Source organism: Hyperolius riggenbachi, chromosome 4, assembly GCF_040937935.1.
Source record: "Hyperolius riggenbachi isolate aHypRig1 chromosome 4, aHypRig1.pri, whole genome shotgun sequence".
In the NCBI taxonomy this organism is placed as follows: Eukaryota; Metazoa; Chordata; class Amphibia; order Anura; family Hyperoliidae; genus Hyperolius; species Hyperolius riggenbachi.
Window position 1 is genome coordinate 336,775,119 of NC_090649.1, and position 20,868 is coordinate 336,795,986.

The 20,868-nt window shown below is 44.2% G+C and overlaps 1 protein-coding gene across 4 annotated transcripts in view; it reads right to left on the reverse strand.

Moving 5' to 3' along the window:
* ARID1B (AT-rich interaction domain 1B) overlaps positions 1 to 20,868 on the reverse strand; it is a 703,333-nt gene that overhangs the window by 442,796 nt on the left and 239,669 nt on the right. For all 4 annotated transcript variants that reach the window (XM_068231874.1, XM_068231873.1, XM_068231875.1 and 1 more), the window contains one exon: positions 13,797 to 13,910. In XM_068231874.1, coding sequence (XP_068087975.1) covers positions 13,797 to 13,910 — 114 coding nt within the window. The remainder of the gene's footprint in view (positions 1 to 13,796; positions 13,911 to 20,868) is intronic.

The window sequence follows — 20,868 nt, forward strand, 5'->3', positions numbered from 1 at the left end:
TTTTTACCTGTTAAGACCAAAACAAGAACATTTGATCCCAGAAAAGTGCTACATATGTAACATGAGGGCTAGCGGTACAATTGTCTATCAAATATAGAAGAAATTGAAAAAGATAACTAAAGGTGTCCATTAATGGGGAATTTTTTCGATCTTTTTCGTTCTTATTTTTGATAAGATCATTCAAGACAATAGAAAAGATTTTATTTAATTAATCCACAGCATTAACGAATCACACTTGCATATCATATCTAAACCAGTTACAATCATATAGATGAAAGAAAACTGCCTCAACAAATTACCATTTCTTTCAGAATCGATTGGTTTTACCAGCTTCTCAGTTTTCATAAAATGCAATCTAAATGATCTGATCAAAAATACGATTACTCATTAAAAATTGTACTGTTAATGGGCACCTATATTTATGGATATCATTAAGTAGCATTCAGCAGGTTATGGTTTCAAAGCATCTAAATGCAAATCTTAACTACCGTAGTTACTCCTAAACTTACCAATAATAAAATAAACAGAGCAGGTTCACTATTCTGTCATAGTACATGTATTATATGACTGTGGTCGTACAGAGGTACCTTTGAAACTTAATAAAATATATATCTTTTGAAAAGTGGTTATATGAAAGCAAACTGTTGCATGAAGACCTGCATGCTGTTGATATGTCAATAAGTAAGGTAAGTGTGAAAAAGAAATAAATACTGCTTAACCTACAAAAAATATTCTTAATGGAATACAGAGGAGAATAATATATGTTAAAATGAGCATGTGTGTGTGTGTGTGTGTGTGTGTGTGTGTGTGTGTGTGTGTGTGTGTGTGTGTGTGTGTGTGTGTGTGTGTGTGTGTGTGTGTGTGTGTGTGTGTGTGTGTGTGTGTGTGTGTGTGTGTGTGTGTGTGTCCTGGCATGGTTGCAGACACTTCCCGCCGGAGGTGCAACGCAACCCTGACTGGATTGACCCTCAGGTAGTTTAGCGGTGCATGTACAGCAAGATATATTTTTTCTTCTCAAGAGCTGCTCCAGCACTATGAAACTCCCTACCTCCCCCCATTAGGGTTGCACCGTTCTTCAACATCTTTTTTAGAAGGCCTTAAAAACGCACCTTTTCACCCTGGCTTAAAGAGAACCCGAGGTGGGTTTGAAGAATATTATCTGCATACAGAGGCTGGATCTGCCTATACAGCCCAGCCTCTGTTGCTATCCCAAACCCCCCTAAGGTCCCCCTGCACTCTGCAATCCCTCATAAATCACAGCCACGCTGCTGACAAACAGCTTGTCAGAGCTGGCTGTGTTTATCTCTATAGTAGAGTAAAAACAAAAACAAAAACCGGGAGCCCCCAATAGTGTATTACTGGGATAATTGAATCAATATGTAATAAGTAGTCAGAGATATACTCACAAACGTGGGTTGCCGGGTATCAGGCAACCACTTATAGTGCGGATGGGGATATTAGGCCTGTCCCCACTCAGGCTAAGAAGTCGCTCTCTGTGGTAGAAAAGAAAGGGTGTTCGCACCCATCCACCAGGTGGATAATCGTATGCAAAGATTTACAGAGGCGCCAGCAGAATAAAATATGACAAATCTTAAAACACCAATAAAATCCGGGGGGTAAGGGTGGACTTACCTCCCTCGGAACCAAAAACACAACCACTGTAGAAAGTGTAGATAAAATTTAATCTGTACTCCAGAATAACAATTGCAACGCGTTTCGCGGGTCTCAAGCCCGCTTCCTCAGGCAAAATACAAAAACCGGGAGCAGCTCAGAAGTTGTGCACACACAGCGCAGCAGACAGAGGCGCTGCGCTGTGTGTGCACAACTTCTGAGCTGCTCCCTTTATCTCTATAGTGTCAGTCTGCTGCTCTCCCCGCCTCCTGCAGAACTCCAGTCCCTGCCTGCATCCCTTCCCTCCCTGCTGATTGGAGGGAAGGGACGGGGGCAGGGACCGGAGCTATGCAGGAGGCGGGGGAGCAGCTGAGACTGACACTACAGATGTAAACACAGCCTCACAGCACAGCTGTGATTTATGAGGGATTGCAGAGTGCAGGTGGGGTTTGGGATAGCAACAGAGGCTGGGCTGTATAGGCAGATCCAGCCTCTGTATGCAGATAACATTCTTTAAACACACCTCGGGTTCTCTTTAATCCCCCTCACTAGTGCTCTAAACTCACAGCTGAACTCTGGTCTCCTACTTTTCATGTCCCTACCTCTCCCTCTAAATTGTAAGCCTTCGAGAGGGTCCTACTCCTTGTATCTCCTACCTGATCACGCACCTCCATCAACGTACACCCATCCAATGGATCTGAGTGTCTAAGCATTTCCTGTACTCATACTGTGCTGCGTGATCTGGTTTGCATGTATTCCTGTATTGTCTTATTGCTGTATGTCACCCCTAAATATTGTCTGAAACCTTAACCATTGTCCAGCACTGCGTAATATGTTGGCGCTTTATAAATACAATAAATACATAAATATTGCTGGTTACAAGTGCAGTGCAAGCTTGTGTTAGTCTTATCAGACAGAATAAACATTTTTAACCACTTAGAATGATTTGAAATAATATTTTATATATCCAAGAATAGGTTCTTAAATTTTACTATTGGAATTCAACCTCACTTTAAAGGTCTGGAATGTTTATTGTTAAATGACCGTGACCCCTGAGCTGATTGTAAAGAGGTCCATTAACGGTACAATTTGCCAAACGATAATTTACTAATAGAAAGATAATCTCCTAACCAGTCAATCAGATTGATGGGATTGATCTAAAAATCAAATCAATTTCATTAATCTGATCGGATTGGTTAGTTTTCCATTAGTGGTCCCAAACGATCATTTCTGATCGTTCATACAAAGAATCATTTGTCAATGATCATTCAGCAAATAGTATTGTTAGTGGCCAACTTAACTCTCTATACCCCACCCACCAGAAGCCACTCAATTGGGTGTCACACTTTCGTCCCTGCTCCCCTACCCATAGCGACAGACAAATGCCATTTCTTCCATTTTTGCTGTAATAACAAACGGTCTTAAGTAAACTGTGTATCAAATATATCTTTATACAATCTAAATATATCTATATGTTAACAGATGTTGGGGGGGCAGGGGCTTTTAATCCATTGATCCATTGCTGCTTTATATCTAGTCCAGCATCACACATATATTGTAGCTGCTTCCCAAAGGAAACATTGGCCTACTTATAAAGGAGTGAAGTGTTTTTGTAAAGCAGAGCACAGTTGTTATGCAAATGAATGCTCTCTCACAAGCTGCTGTACCCCAGACTGCCAATCTCAGTCACAGGGTGATGGAAATCAAGTTGACCAATGAGAGAGCAGGAGCAAAGATGGTCTTCTCTGCAAAAGCATCAACCATGCCTGGCAACAAGAGGTTGACCAAGGTTCCACTCCCTGAATGGGGAATGCTTGTGGGTGCAACCAGTCACAAGCGTCTCTCTGGCCCCATATACATGAATAGCCTTTCCCACCTTAAATGTGGGAAAGATATTCTTGCAAGAAGATGCTATACAGTACTAACAATGTGCGTCATCACATTTTTATAAATAGTATGAAAGCATTTTTTGTTAAAAATGCAAACTAACAGTTTAAATTGCTAATATTCTTTATGTACAGCTCCTTTAATACCCATACATCATAGTAAACAGTTTGAGCCTAAAATGAAGAAAGAAAGAAAGAAAGAAAGAAAGAAAGAAAGAAGCTGAAAATTCTACTGATGTGTTAAAATCTTTTCCTATAATGTTTCTGCTTCTTGTATGTATCCTGAAATGAAATAAAGCTGTTGAAAATATTCCATTTTCCACAGTCTGCTTCATACCCTGTGGATTCACACCATACTTCCAACTAGGACACACTCCTTTTATCTCATCAAAATTGCACGACAAAGTTAACATAATATAATCTCAGCAGTAGCTGGTAGAAGGCAAATTTGAAGCGCCTGTGTAGTGTTAGAGAGGGTAAGGCTTGATGTAATAGCTCATTTTCCCCTAATCCCCAAGGGTATAGATCCCTTTTGTGTGATTTGAAAATATTTTAAAGACCGAGTCTAAAGCCTAGGCTCAACTGTAACATTATGTTTTACTGTCGGGCATGTATAAGAGTAAATGGCTGCAGAATTTATCACTTGTGTTCCACAATTATGAAAATATATGGCAAACAAACAAACTCAACAGAAAAACAATGATGCATATCATATAACCTCACAGGAACAGTGCTAGGTGAACTGCAGCACAATAAAATAAAGAAATCTTAATATTACTTAAAGAAAACCTGTACTGAGAAACCTCGGGAGGGGGAAGCCTCCGGATCCTATCGAGGATTCCCCCGTCCTCCTGCGTCCCACGGGGGTTCCATTGTGCCCCTCCGAAAGTCGGTGATGTAAATATTTACCTTCCCGGCTCCAGCGCAGGCGCAGTAGCGGTGCTGCGCTCCGAAGTAGGCGGAAATACCCGATCTCAGTCGGGTTCGTTCTACTGCGCAGGCAAGTCTCAGGCGCCTGTGCAGTAGAACGGACCCGACTGAGATCGGGTATTTCCGTCTACTTCGGAGCCGAAAGTCGAAACAGCGCCCCCGCTGGAGCCTGGAAAGGTAAATATTAAACAGGCTGACGGATTTGTCAGGCCGGCTTTAAAGGGCTGCAGTAAAATCCTTCTGGGACAGAGGAGGACGGGGGAAGCCTCATTAGGATCCTGAGGCTTGCCCATCCCGAGGCGAGCACTCCCCAGGGTAAGTTTTCATAGTTAGTGTCTCTTTAAAGAGAACCCGAGGTGTGTTTAAAGAATGTGATCTGCATAGTGAGGCTGGATCTGCCTATGCAGCCCAGCCTCTGTTGCTATCCCAAACCCCACTAAGGTCCCCCTGCACTCTGCAATCCCTCATAAATCACAGCTGTGCTGTGAGGCTGTGTTTACATCTGTAGTGTCAGTCTCAGCTGCTCCCCCGCCTCCTGCACAGCTCCGGTCCCTGCCCCCGTCCCTTCCCTCCAATCAGCAGGGAGGGAGGGATGCAGGCGGGGACTGGAGTTCTGCAGGAGGCGGGGAGAGCAGCAGACTGACACTATAAAGATAAACACAGCCAGCTCTGACAAGCTGTTTGTCAGCAGCGTGGCTGTGATTTATGAGGGATTGCAGAGTGCAGGGGGGTCTTAGGGGGGTTTGGGATAGCAACAGAGGCTGGGCTGTATAGGCAGATCCATCCTCTGTATGCAGATAATATTCTTCAAATCCACCTCGGGTTCTCTTTAAGTATTTACTGACGGTTAAGGTTTTTACAAATACTATTACTACCACAAGTTTTGTGACATAAAAAACATATACATTATCTAAAAAAAGTGAGAACACCTCTTACATTTTGTAAATATTTTATGGTGGATGGCTTCACAGAGCTTCCACTGGAATCCTCTTCCACTCCTCTACGACAACATCACAACGATGGTGGATGTTATAAATAGAGATGGCTCGAACCTCAGATTTTTGGTTCGCGAACCTCAAACGTGAACTTCTGCAAAAGTTCGGTTCGCGCAAACTTTCGCAAACCGCAATAGACTTCAATGGGGAGGCGAACTTTGAAAACTAGAAACATTTATGCTGGCCACAAAAGTGATGGAAAAGTTGTTTCAAGGGGTCTAACACCTGAGTTTTTGTATGGCGGAGTGGGATACACGCCAAATGTCCTGGGGGAAAAATCTGGATTTGACGCACAGCAGCGTTTTAAGGGCAGAAATCACATTGCATGCTAAATTGGAGGCCTAAAGTGCTTTAAAACATCTTGCATGTGTATACATCAATCAGGTAGTGTAATTAGTGTACTGCTTCACACTGACACACCAAACTCACTGTGTAACGCACCGCAAACAGCTGTTTGTGTAGTGAAGGCCGTGCTGGACTGGTGCGCACCATGGCCAGAGTGCAGGCGATAGTGGTTTTCAAGCCCATATGGTCGCCGGGCTGAGATAGCTCAATGACAGAACAACAGTGACTGTCCAGCTGATGGAATTTGGTCTGTCCACAATGAAGCAACGACCTTATTATCTTTGGTGTGTCACCCCCCTAGACACTCATATAGCCAGCGGTCATTGCTTCATAGTGATACGCAAGCCCTTTCACTGCGGCAAAGTAATGATCACGAAGTGGAATTGATAGATGTACATGCCTTTTGTTTTGTTTTTGAAGCTGCAGTGCAGCCAGAAAAATTAGGCAGGCATGCACACGCACCAAAAATTATTATAGCGGCCGCTGCTAGCAGCGGCCTTAAAAATTCAGGAATCCGCCTGGAGTCCTGGACCCTGTTGGTGGTGGCGGAGAAGGCAGTCAAGCGGCCTGCAGGCAGAGATGCTGTGTGGGGAGCGACTTAGTCTTGGGGCAGGCAGTCACACGGCGTGCAGGCAGAGATGCTGTGTGTGGGGACTGACTTAGTCTTCAGGCGGGCAGTAGCCCTCCGGGATCCATGCCTCATTCATTTTGATAAAGGTGAGGTACTGAACACTTTTGTGACCTAGGCAACTTCTCTTCTCAGTGACAATTCCTCCAGCTGCGCTGAAGGTACTTTCTGACAGGACGCTTGATGCCAGGCAAGACAGAAGTTGGATGATAAAATCTGACAGCTCTGGCCACAGGTCAAGCCTGCGCACCCAGTCCAAGGGTTCATCGCTGCTCACAGTGTCTACATCCACACTTAAGGCCAGGTAGTCGGCTACCTGCCGGTCGAGGCGTTGGTGGAGGGTGGATCCAGAAGGGCTAATGCGAGGCATTGGACTAAAGAATGTCCGCATGTCCGACATCACCATGAAATCGCTAGAACGTTCTGTCCTTGCCTGCATGGGCATCTGAGAAGGATTACTGGCAGTGGTATCTTTATTCCGTTGTGCAGTGACATCATCCTTAAGCGCACTGTAAAGCATACTTGCCAGCTTGTTCTGCAAGTGCTGCATCCTTTCTGCCTTCTGGTTATTTGGAAACATCTCTGCCACTTTGTGCTTATACCGAGGGTCTAGTAGCATGGCCACCCAGCACAGCTCATTCCCCTTGAGTTTTTTTATACAGGGGTCCCTCAACAGGCTGGACAGCATGAAAGATGCCATCTGCACAAATTTGGATGCAGATGTACTATCCATCTCCTCTTGCTCTTCCTCAGTGATGTCAGGTAAGTTCTCCTCCTCCCCCCAGCCACGAACAATACCCCGGGAAAGTTAAGCAGCACAAGCCCCCTGCGACACCTGCTGCAGTTGTTCTTCCGCCTCCTCCTCCGCCCAAAAAAAAAACACCTTCCTCATCGTCTGACTCCTCTTCCCCACACGACTCTTCCTCCTCCTCCCCCCTCCTCTGTGCTGCTGCAGGTGTTAAGGAAACATCTGGTTCTGAGAATTGATCCCACAACCCTCCTGTTCCTGTAACTGTTCCTGTTCACACTCCACAGCTTGATCCACCACTCTACGCATGGCACGCTCCAGGAAGAAAACATATGGGATCAAGTCGCTTATGGCGCCTTCACTGCGACTCACCATGTTTAGGGATGCTCATTCGGATTCTGCGGAAATGCAATTTCCGAAATTCCGATCGGAATTGGCATTTCCGCATCGGAATGAGGAAATCGGTAATGTAAAGAGTGTTAGGCGGATTTCCGCCGGAAATCGCGGAAATTCCGTCCGACTTTAACATCGATTTTCTCAAAAACTATTAGGTCTTGAAAACTTTTTTTGGTATCGTGTTCAGAAGATTCTGTTTAATAAACCCTGCAAATTTGGTGTTTCTAGGACTTACGGGAGCTTTGCTATTAACCGCTAAAGTCGGCGGATTTTTACTGTAAAGTAAAATGCAGAAAATCTGCATCTGCCTATTTTCTGCATTTATATTACAGTAAAAATCCGCCGACTTTAGTGGTTAATAGCAAAGCCCCCGTTAGTCCTAGAAACACCAAATTTTCAGGGTTTATTAAACAGAATCTTCTGAACAAGATGCAAAATTTTTTTTTTCAAAAAGACCTTATAGTTTTTGAGAAAATCGATGTTAAAGTCGGGTGGAATTTCCACGATTTCCGGCGAAAATTCCGCATTGGAATGCGGAAATTGGTACCGGAAAGCGGAATAGGTATTTGGCAATGGCGGAATGCAGATTTACCGCGGAATCAGAAATTGGCATTTCCGACCATCCCTAACCATGTTTGTCACCTCTTCAAATGGCCGCATGAGCCTGCAGGCATTTCGCATGAGTGTCCAGTACTTCGGCAAGAACATCCCCATCTCCCCAGAGCATGCCCTTCTACTGTACTTGTAGAGATACTGGTTGACGGCTTTCTCCTGTTCTAGCAGGCAGTTAAACATAAGGAACACAGGTACCGTGAACAGGTGCAGTGACTGGTGGTATATAACACTGCATGCGCTCTCGTAGGTAGGTGCACTGAACAGGTAGGTATGCAGTGAATGGTATTACAAATGTGCAGGTGTCACACACACAGGTACCGTGAACAGGTGCAGTGACTGGTGCTATATAATACTGTGTGCGCTCACGTAGATAGGTGCACTGAACAGGTAGATATGCAGTGATTGGTATTACAAATGTGCAGCTGTCGCGCACACATGTAGTCACTGAATGTGCTGGGCCTGGCAGTGGCACAGTAGGAATTATCAAGGGGCTAAGGGCCAGCTGCGACTGACTGACAGGGCTGTATATGCAACACAAGTGTCTGTGGGACACACACAACAACAAAAAAATAGATCACAAGAACAACATTAGCTCTCAAAAGAGCTGTTGAGGGGTGATTTTTAGCAATAAGTATCAGCAAGGAGCAAGCTAACAAGTCTAACAAGAGCCTAACTAAGCTTTCCCTATGTCTACATCAGGTTCTCTCCATTCTCTAATTACTGCAGCCACACAAGTGAGTGAAAAGGCTGACACTGCCTGCCTTTTATAAGGGCGGGCTCCAGGAGGGAGTGTAGCCTGATTGGCTACCCTGTGTCTGCTGACTGTGATGTAGAGGGTCAAAGTTGACCCTAATGATGAGGTATAGGGGCGGGTCGAACTCGCATATAGTTCGCGGTTCACCGCGAACGCGAACCACCGAAGTTCGCGCAAATAAGTTCGCAGTCAAACCGTTTCGGGCCATTTCTAGTTATAAACCTTGCGCCCCTCCTCCTTCTATTTGAGGATGCCCCACATATGCTCAATAGTGTTGAAGTCTGGAGACATGCTTGCCCGTCCAGCACCTTTACCCTCAGTTTCTTCAGCATGGCAGTAGTCCTCTTGGAAGTATGCTTGTGGTCGTTATGTTGGGGAAGTGCCCTATAGCCCAGTTTCCAAAGGGAGAGGAACATGCTGTGCTTCAGTAGTGTGTCACAGTTTGGCATTCATGGTTTACTCAATGAACTGTAGCCCCTCCAGTGATCACAACACTCATGCAGCCCCAAAGCATGACATTCCAAACACCATGCTTGATTGTAAGCAGGACACACTTGTTTTTGTACCCCTTACTAACTTGATGTAGTGTGTAGCATACGGTCTGAGCACTGACAGGCTGAGTTTCCACCCTTCAACCTCTGCAGCAATGCTGCCAGCACGCTTCTATTTGCAAAAGACAACCACTGGATATGACGATGAGCACATGCACTCAAGTTCTTTAGTCAACCATGACAAGAGCTGTTCTGAGTGGAACCTGTCCTGTTAAACCGCTGTATGGTCTTGACCATTCTGCTACAGCTCAGTTCCAGGGTGTTGGGAATCTTTTTATAGCCTATGCTATTTTTTTTTTTTTAGTTCTCTGCCATACTGAGCTACCAGCAACCAGTATGAGAGTGTGTCAGAGTAATAAAACCAAATGTAACACACCTGTTCCTCATTCACACCTGAGGACTTGCAACACTAACAAGGGGAACTTTTGTCATTGTTCACACGGGATGTATTCACTTTTGTTGGCAGCAATTTAGACAGTAATTGTTGTGTGTTGAGTTATTTTGATAAGATAGCACATTTACAGTTATGCAAGCTGTACACGCACTACTTTACATTGCATCAAAGTGTCATATCTTAAGTGCTGTCCCATGAAAAGCTATAATAAAATATTTACAAAAATGTGAGAGGTGTACTCACTTTTGTGAGATACTGTATAATGCCTACACTTTGCCCCAAAAAGTTTAATTGTTCTTTCACTTTAATCATTTCCTGCCTGCCCATTTGTGGTGGAAAGGGCCACACCCGCACACGTACTGCCTAACTCCCTGCGACACCCATGGTGTACATCCTTTTAGCACTCAATAGTGCAAAAACAGGATGTTTCAAAACGTCCGTTTTTCAGGAACTAGTTAGGAAATCGAAAAGGGTTGAGGTCATGGGATGAAAAACATTTAGTGAAATCTATCCGAAATAGAGCACTAAATAGCCTAAATCCCCCACTCATCAGTAGGAATCCTCCATACAAATGTATAGAGTCACTTGAACAGCCAATCAAATTCAAACTTCCATTTTCAATTGCTTATGCATATTCTTATGCATATTTTGATGTAACTCAGTGACCATTAATAGGACCATAGTGATTAGGCTGCTACCCATCCCTCTGCCACACTGGTGGTGTTTAGCACTGATCAGTATCTTTATACAGGGATGCATTTTTCCAGAGATAGGCAGAGTTTTGACTTACCCCTGTGATTACAAAGAATTGGTCAGGAAGACCTGGTACAATTGCAATTTGTTCTTCACTTGATTGTCAGCCTTTTAGGCAGGACATTTCACATGGTATTCTTGTGTAAAATATTGTTAAATATAAAAAAGCAATATCTTGTAATTTTATAATGGCAATTTGATAGTATAGGAACACTACTTTGTAATTTAATCTCAGAGCTGAACAGATGCCAACTATTACTGTATATATTTCCTCACTGTACACAAAATCCTGTGCTAACAATGTTGACCAATTTCTCTTAAAGGGGCAGAACAGCAAAGTTTTGGCTACTGGGATAACCTCTTAGCATCTTTAAGAGGTACTATAAATTATCCTATCCTGCCAGCATTTGTAACCAGATAAACTACCTAACATGTGTGTCTCTTACTATTAGAAACATGCTAAGAGGTTATCCCAGTAGCCAACGTTTTGCTGTACTGCCTCTTTAAAGTGTAACTGTCAAGCATAAAATCAATTATTTATTTTTGTCTGATAAACAAGTAATAAGGATGCTAATCAGGCAATCCAAAAGTTAAAAATCACTCTTACTTTCATTCTCCATAAAAGATCATATCCCAGTTTCCCTGGCTCTTATTTGTTACATCTGCCGCACAAAGGAAGTTGCAGGGTATAGTACGGCTGACAGCCCATCTTTAACACCAGTGAACATTACTACCTCTGCATGCTGACAATCAGGAAAAAGAGTAAAGTCTCCTGTATTGATGGATAGTTGTTCTAGGGTAGGCATCCACTACTCGCTCCTCATGCAATTTGACAGTGACAATAGGTGCAAATAATCATTTGACTGATTGCTTTGCCAAGCTAACAGCTAAAATAGGGCTGCAGAAAAGAAGCAAATGCGCACACTGTAAATGGTAATGGATCTACATAATGTGTGTATGGGCAATCCCATAAACTGTAATCAAACTTGTATGGCTCAACTGCACAGTCATCATGAACTTTTGTCCACTGGGTTAAATATGCTGATATATTTAAATTTATACTCTCAGTCCTATATGATCTTGAAGGGAAGAAAGAGAAAATTCATCCATATTCATTAATAGACAATAACTAGTTTTCTTTTTTAAGACTCTGCCTTACTTGATGCATGTATCGCTTCCAGATTTATATTATATGTGAGGTATATGATGGACATTACTTCAAAATAATTATTAGTCATTGATCTATCCAATGTATGGAAGTCACTACATACCACTGTCGTTTAGCATATGTGTCTTTATTAGAAGGATGTAAAGTTCCTTCATGTTCAGCGATTCAGAAATAAAAATGTCTAATTACAACGCAAAGTAGGAAACACATGAAGTGCAATCAACAGCTAAAGGGTTTAAACATCAACAATAATAATAAAAATAGCAATCCTGTGTATTGTAATGCCAGTTTTCCAGAATGCTCACTTGAAATGATGGAGGTAAGCATTTTAGGAAAACATAGCCACTTCATTCTGGCTTTTAGCTTTTTCCCTTTATTTCAGGCTTAAACAAAGTTCAGTGGGGCATCTAACTGTCTCGGCTTTAAATTACAGTTTGCTCTAAAATAGAATGCATGCACAACATGTTCCCAAAGCTGCAGGGAGGGAGTTCTATTCACTGGAAATTGAAGGCTTGGTGAGTCAATAATCTTTCACACAGTAACAATTTTTAGCTAAAATTTCTTGACCCAAACAAAGAAAAACAACATTGTTCATGCAGTTTTCATTTTTAGAACACAATGCTGAAGAATGGGGTCAGAATGAGAAAATAATGGCACGCAAACCATTAATATAAGTAAGAACACGTTTTCAGCATACAGAAATCTACTGGCCACTGGCCAGGTCAAACTTGGAAAGTTCAGCGCTGCATAATATGTTGGCACTTTATAAATACAACAAATAAATAAATAAATAAATAAAAAATAAAAAATAAGTTAATAAAGTTGGTTGCCTTTTGCATGGTTCTGAAATTCCATAAATGTTCTCCTTCCATGCATAATGATTGGCATGATGGAGATAGGATTGGCACTAAATAGGACAAAGAAAACTAACCCTGAATCCCAGACAAGAGACTCAGCTGCCCAAGTACATTTCGCATATGGACTACAACTAAACGTAGACATAAATTACCCTGAATTAACATGCGACTCTATAAAGAACACACACACACACACACACACACACACACACACACACACACACACACACACACACACACACACACACACACACACACACACACACACACACACACACACACACACACACACACACACACACACACACACACATATTTGTATACTTAATAAAGTAAATATATTGTGCCCTATTGATGCCATTGCAGTGGCATGCAAATATTCAGCACCATCCACCAAGAAAAATAACTAAATAACTATAGCTAGACTGGCCAACTTGTCTGTTTTTTTTAATCAAGTAGAACACGTTTCTCCATTTTTAGTCCAACCTAAACACTGGCACAGATATAGCCCTTTGTGGAATGGAGTTCAACACCCCTGCTGTAACAGTGCTATTTTACGGGACAGTTTGCTATCATCCATGTAAGAGTTAGTCAGGGAGGAGCTGGAAAGGAGCACCAGCTAGAGTTTAACTCTTTTTGGCCACCACTGAAACTGCAGCTCACTCTCCTTCTCCAACCCCTCTCCCCATCCCACACACCCACCCAAGCCCTTCCTAGTGTCTTTACAAAAGGGTTCATTAAAAGAACAGTAAGAAATAGTCCCGTATTGCAGGTGGGTAGGGTGATGAGACTTTCACATGGCTTTTATAAACAACGCAAGGTAACATGTCAGGAAATATAATGCTATATTTCATTCTGAGCAGCAAGACCTGCAAAGCTGGCCAAAACGAGTTAATCTCCCAACAGTAAATGTAGGAGGTGGACTTGGTCAAGGAAGCAACTCCAACTCTTCTGGCAGCAAGGTGCTACACAATGCAGCAGACAGGTGTTTTAAATACATGTATTGCCAAAAGTGCAGGTGTAAATTAATCCAAATATATAATCATATGCATTAAAAAAGATCAGAGCTAGGGCTGTAAAATATGCCTTTTATAACATTTATACTAATCACCAGATCTGCAAAAATAACAATGAAAATGCAAGTTCTAAGTGCAAAACAACTTACTGGTAAACTTGATGGCCTCTCTTGTGGTATTACATTCAAGTCTTCAAGGGTGGCCTTTCCAGGAGTCACTGGAGGAGGTTGGGACCTGTTTCCATAGTTTTCTGGAGGAACATCCTGCATAAATCAAACAAGTAAAGTATGTTACTTTTGCCCCACTTATTTTAAAAGGTTTAAACAGTTACCATACAAAGTTTTCAAAAGATTTCTGCCCACTGCCGTGTGGATATTCCATATTATAAAGGTGGACACAAATTCTATGCAAATAATTGCTTTTAATTAAAATTAGAACTTCAGAAGGCAACGAAAAAAAAAATATTAATAATAATAATAATTACAGCACTTAATAAATGCGCCTATTTATAGAGAATAATCTAAAAAATGTAATGCTCAATGGACCCAATTTAATTCAACTTTTCTCCCTAGTTTTCTTCTAGGTGATATTTTCACATCTTATCAATAAACTGCCTTTTAATCCACCAGCAAGCAAGAAAATACTCAGAATAATTTTGACAGTACTTTCTCATCTACTTTTTGTTAATTCTTCAATTGCAAAGTGCTGAAAAGTTATTTTAAACAGAAGATGAACAATTACAGTATCTCCTAGGAGAAAACTTAGGAGAAAAAGTAAATTGGATTGGGACCAATATACTGTATCTAACATATATATCAATTTTTCAAATGTAAGGTGTAAGTTAGATTTGCCAAAAGTGTTACATTTTATGTAAATTGTATGAACCACATGATGCTTACAATTTTCCTGCTTGTTGTATTATGTTAACTTAGCCTAGTTGCAGGCAATAAGAAAACCACTGTAATGAATTAAAGAGACCAAGACGGAATGGCCAACAAGAATTAAAAAGAAAAAAAAAACAAAATTCACAATAAATAAAAACTGATTTACTCCCCACCCTGCCCATTAACTAAAAACATAAAAACACGTTTAAAAAAAATAAATAAAAAAATTACAGTGTACAAAAAAATACATAAATAGTTACCTTAGGGACTAAACTTTTTAAACATGTATGTTGTGAAGGTATATTACTACACTGTATTACCTTGAGCCCATATGGGCTTGTAATTAGTAATGGATACAAAACTGAAAAAATGCACCTTTATTTCTAAATAAAATATCTGCGCCATACATTGTACTAGGGAAATATTTTCAATGTTGCAATAACCGGGACAAATGGGCAAATAAAATGTATGGATTTTATCCACAGTAGAACGTTTTATTTTAAAACTATAATGGCTTAAACCTGAGAAATAATGATTATTTTTCCATTTTTTTTGTTATTATTCCTGTTAAATAAATTTAGAGTAAAAAAATTCTTAGCAAAATGTACCACCCAAAGAAAGCCTAATTGGTGGCAAAAAAAAACAAGGTATAGATCATTTACGTGTGATGAGTAGTAATAAAGTTATTGGCGGATGAATGGGAGGAGCGCTGACAGGGGAAAATTGCCTTCGTCCTGAAGGTGAAAACACCTGCGGGCTGAAGTGGTTATAACAATGTCTACACACAAAATTATCTATACATGCCTATCTCTGAAGGTGCATGGGTGTGAAGGAGCCAATGAGGAGTAGTTACAAAACTCCTCTTAGCTTGAGTTCACTTAATTTCCCACTAACATAAAGGCTGCAACTAGAGATGGCCCGAACAGTTCACCGGCGAACGGTTCCCGGCGAACTTCCGGGGTTGGCGATCGCGGAGAACCGCAAACTTTACCGGAAGTTTGATTCACCCCCATAGTGCATCATGAGGGTTAACTTTGACCCTCTACATCACAGTCAGCAGGCACATTGTAGCCAATCAGGCTACACTCCCTCCTGGAGGCCCTCCCCCCTTATAAAAGGTAGGCAGCGTCAGGCTTTTCACTCACTCGTGTGCCTGCAGTAATTAGAGAAGGCAAAGCTGCTGCAGACTCTCATAGGGAAAGATTAGTTAGGCTCTTGTAGGCTTCCTAACTTGCTCCTTGCTGATTCTTATTGCTAAAAAAAGCACCCCTCAACAGCTCTTTTGAGAGCTAATCTTATTCTTGTGATCTATTTTTTGTGTGTGTGTGTGTGTCCCACTGACACTTGTGTTGCATAGACAGCCTTGGTAATTTCTACTGTGTTTGCCACTGCCAGGCCCAGCACATTCAGTGACTACCTGTGTGTGCCAGGTGCACATTGTAATACCCATCACTGCATATACCTATCTACCTGTTGTTCACAGTGCACCCACCCACCTACATGAGCACATGCAGTGTCACTGTGCCTGTCCGGCACCTGTCTGTGTGTGACAGGTGCACATTGTAATACCCACTGCATATGCCTACCTGTTGTTCACTGTGCACCCACCCAACTACGTGAGCGCACGCAGTGTCACTGTTCCTGTCCGCTACCTGTCTGTGTGTGACAGGTGCACATTGTAATACCCACTGCATATACCTACCTGTTGTTCACTGTGCACCCACCAACCTACGTGAGCGCACGCAGTGTCACTGTGCCTGTTCAGTACCTGTCTGTGTGTGACAGGTGCACATTGTAATACCCACTGCATATACCTACCTGTTGTTCACAGTGCACCCACCCGCCTACGTGAGCGCATGCAGTGTGATATACCACTCCGTGCATACCTGTTAACTGCACCTGTGTGACTGCACATTGTATTAGTCAAGTCAGCGCATACCTTTCACTTCATCCCCCCCTCCCCCCGATATGGACAAAACAGATAGAGGCAGGTCTGTGTGAGGTCGCATTGTGATTTCGCGATGTGATTTCGTGCGGCCCTGGCCCAAAGTATAGTGCTCAGAAAAAGGCATGCCCCATCAACTCCCAAGATTGTCAGGACGTGGTTGACTATATAACACAGAACACCTACAACAAGCACCACAGCCGCTGCATTTGACACTTCGCAGGAGTTAATTGGTGGGGAATTGACTGATTCAGAGCCATTATTGTTACAACCAGATGAAGGTGCTAAGCAAGTTACACCACCTCATATGTTTGAGTTAGGCGGGGATACTATGGATGTAACGTGTGAGGATGAGGATGATGAAGTACCTGCTGTTGGTGCAGTTTTGGAGGTGTCTGAGGCAAGCGAAGCTGGGCAGGATAATTATGATGATGACGATGATACGGATACCACGTGGGATCCTAAGAGACAAGATGACGAAGGGGACAGTTCAGAGGGGGAGCCAGAGAGGAGTAGGAGGAGACGAGTTGCTGAAAGAAGTAGGGGGAGCTCGTCGTCAGAAACAGCTGGTGGCTGTGTCCAGCACCAGCCAACATGCCCTGCAACGTCAGCTGCTGATGCCACCATAGTACCATCACCCCAGGAGGGCTCAGCGGTTTGGAAATGTTTTAGTGTGTCATCCATAGATCAGAGCAATGCCATCTGTTCTCTCTGCCTCCAAAAATTGAGCCGTGGAAAGGCCAACACCCACGTAGGGACAACGGCCTTACGAAGGCACCTGCAGAAAAGGCACAAACTGAAATGGGAAGAGAACCTGAGCAAAAGCAGCACACAAAAGCAAAGCCACCCTCCTTCTCCTCTTCCTCCTTCAGGTTCAGCATCTTCAGCCGCTTTCTCCCTTGCATCTTCACAGCCACCTTCCTCCACTCCGCCTCTGCCCTTAAACGGTTCCTGCTCCTCTGCCCACAGCTAGTGTTGGGCGAACAGTGTTCGCCACTGTTCGGGTTCTGCAGAACATCACCCTGTTCGGGTGATGTTCGAGTTCGGCCGAACACCTGACGGTGCTCGGCCAAACCGTTCGGCCACATGGCCGAACTAAGAGCGCATGGCCGAACGTTCCCTGAACGTTCGGCTAGCGCTGTGATTGGCCGAACGGGTCACGTGGTTCGGGCCCGAACGCGCTCTGATTGGCCGAACGGTCACGTGGTTCGGGTAAATAAATACCCGAACCACGTCATATCTCCGCCATTTCTCTGTGGGTTTAGCTTTGGGTAGGCAGGCAGGGTAGTTCGCTCTCCAGCCACGCTAGCCAGGGTCCCCCCCAGTCATTGTGTGTCGCTGCTGGGAACAGTAGTACACCGCTCGCTCAGCCACACTATATATATAGCATTGTTTACTGCCACTGTGTACCTCGCTCAGCCACGCTATATATAGCATTGTGTTTTCTGACACTCTGTGTACACGGCTTAGCCTGGCTATATAGCATTGTGTGTACTGCCACTGTGCACCTCGCTCAGCCACGCTATATATAGCATTGTGTTTTCTGACACTCTGTGTACACGGCTTAGCCTGACTATATAGCATTGTGTGTACTGCCACTGTGCACCTCGCTCAGCCACGCTATATATAGCATTGTGTTTTCTGACACTCTGTGTACACGGCTTAGCCTGACTATATAGCATTGTGTGTACTGCCACTGTGCACCTCGCTCAGCCACGCTATATATAGCATTGTGTTTACTGCCACTCTGTGTACACCGCTCAGCCAGACTATATACCATTGTTTACTGACACTCTGTGTACACCGCTCAGCCAGACTATATACCATTGTTTACTGACACTCTGTGTACACGGCTCAGCCTGACTATATAGCATTGTGTGTACTGCCACTGTGCACCTGGCTCAGCCACGCTTTATATAGCATTGTGTTTTCTGACACTCTGTGTACACCGCTTAGCCTGACTATATAGCATTGTGTGTACTGCCACTGTGCACCTCGCTCAGCCACGCTATATATAGCATTGTGTTTACTGCCACTCTGTGTACACCGCTCAGCCAGACTATATACCATTGTTTACTGACACTCTGTGTACACCGCTCAGCCAGACTATATACCATTGTTTACTAACACTCTGTGTACACGGCTCAGCCTGACTATATAGCATTGTGTGTACTGCCACTGTGTACCTCGCTCAGCCACGCTATATATAGCATTGTTTACTGACACTCTGTGTACACGGCTCAGCCAGACTATATAGCATTGTGTGTACTGCCACTCTGTGTACACGGCTCAGCCAGACTATATATCATTGTGTGTACTGCCACTCTGTGTACACCGCTCAGCCAGACTATATAGCATTGTGTGTACTGCCACTCTGTGTACACCGCTCAGCCAGACTATATAGCATTGTGTGTACTGCCACTCTGTGTACACCGCTCAGCCAGACTATATAGCATTGTGTGTACTGCCACTCTGTGTACACCGCTCAGCCAGACTATATAGCATTGTGTGTACTGCCACTCTGTGTACACCGCTCAGCCAGACTATATAGCATTGTGTTTACTTCCACTTTGTGTCTGCTGGGCCTGGGAACAGTAGTACACCGCTCACCCGCCACTGTATAGCATTGTGCTCTGTGTCGCTGCTGGGAATAGTGGTACTGTATAGCATTTCTGTACTGCCACTGTACTGCTGCCAGTCAGCGTGTACTGTAAGGATAAGTGAAATGAGGAAGAAATCCGGTGAAAGAGGAAGGGGCAAGGGAAGAGGTGTTTCCCCTGACGGTTCACGTACAGGCCACAGGGGAGCACCCAAGAAAACCCACTCAATACCGCCCATGTTGTCCAGGACAACAACCCTCACAAATCCAAAAGAACAGGACCAGATAATTACTTGGATGACCTCTCAAGCGTCCAGCAGTGGGTTAAGCAGCACCAGCACATCACGCACGAGGTCCGAGTCCTCAGCCAGTTACAAGGAGCCAGTGGGCACAAAGCTGACACAACCGGCAGCGACACCACGCACACAACTGCCAGATAACCAGTCCGATGAATTACCTCAGGACACAATGGGGTATTCGCAGGAGCTATTCCCAGCCCAACAAACTTCCACCTTTCAAAGGTCAATGGAGGAACAGCCAGAAATGTTGTGCCCGGATTCACAACCATTAACTGTGGGAAATGCACCGCGCACTGAAATACAAGGCGAGTTCGAGGAGGACTCGGAAACCCAAATCCCAGAGCAAGTTGGGCAGGAGGGGTTGCAATTGCAGGAGGTCGGCCGACAAGATCTGGAAGACGACGTTGGAGTGAGCTGCGCAGAGGTTGTTCTGGGGAGCTCTACTCCACGGCGGCGGCCCCCCACAATGACATATGACGAGTTTGAGGAGATGGAAGAGGAGGGTATGGACAATGTGGACATAGACCCAGATTTTGTTTGTGAACGAGAACATCGCCGTCGTAGCAGCAGCACAGATGAGTCTGTTGAAGAACCCACTGCTGCACGAGTTCGCCTTGTGCCACAAGGTAGGCGGCGCGCAATTTCAGGCACCACAAGCGTGGAAGTTCAAGTGAGAGGCAAAAGAGGAGCAAACAGAAATCGCCAGCAAGGAGGCAGGTGCTCCAAAGTCTGGGCTTTCTTTGAAGACTGCACTGAGGATGTTACCATGGCGATTTGCAAGGTGTGCAAGACCCGCCTGAGCAGGGGGAAAAGTATTAACAACCTCTCCACCACCAGCATGAGCCGCCACATGCTATCCAAACATCCCACTCTGTGGGCAAACGCGGCAGGACAGGGTACCAGCAACACTGCCTCCCTTGGGTTCACCAGACTCACCACCAGACCCGCCTCAGCAGCAGCAGTAGCCCAGCCATTGCGTGGTTCACAACATTCACAAACATCAGACGACGCTGACACTGTCACTTTCCGGAGTAGTGCTCTTGAGGTCTCCCAGTGTTCATCAAACACAACAACCAACAGCCCTTCCGTGTGCAGCGCTACGGTTCAGTTGTCTGTGTCGGAGATGTTTGAGCTCAAGAGGAAATTGCCAGCAAATGACCCCCGGGCCGTGGCAGTAACAGCCAGCATAGCCAAGCTTCTGGCCTGCGAAATGCTGCCATATCGAGTGGTGGAGACAAACAGCTTCAAGGGCATGATGTCAGTGGCCATCCCACGTTACGTGGTTCCCAGCCGCTACCACTTTGCGCGCTCTGCAGTGCCTGAGTTGCATGAGCACGTGGTCAGCAAAATAACCCGAAGCTTGAAGAATGCTGTTGCCTGCAAGGTTCACCTCACCACTGACACTTGGACGAGTGCGTTCGGACAGGGTCGATACATCTCCCTTACCGCGCACTGGGTGAACCTTGTGGAGCCTGGCAGCGATTCCTCACCTGC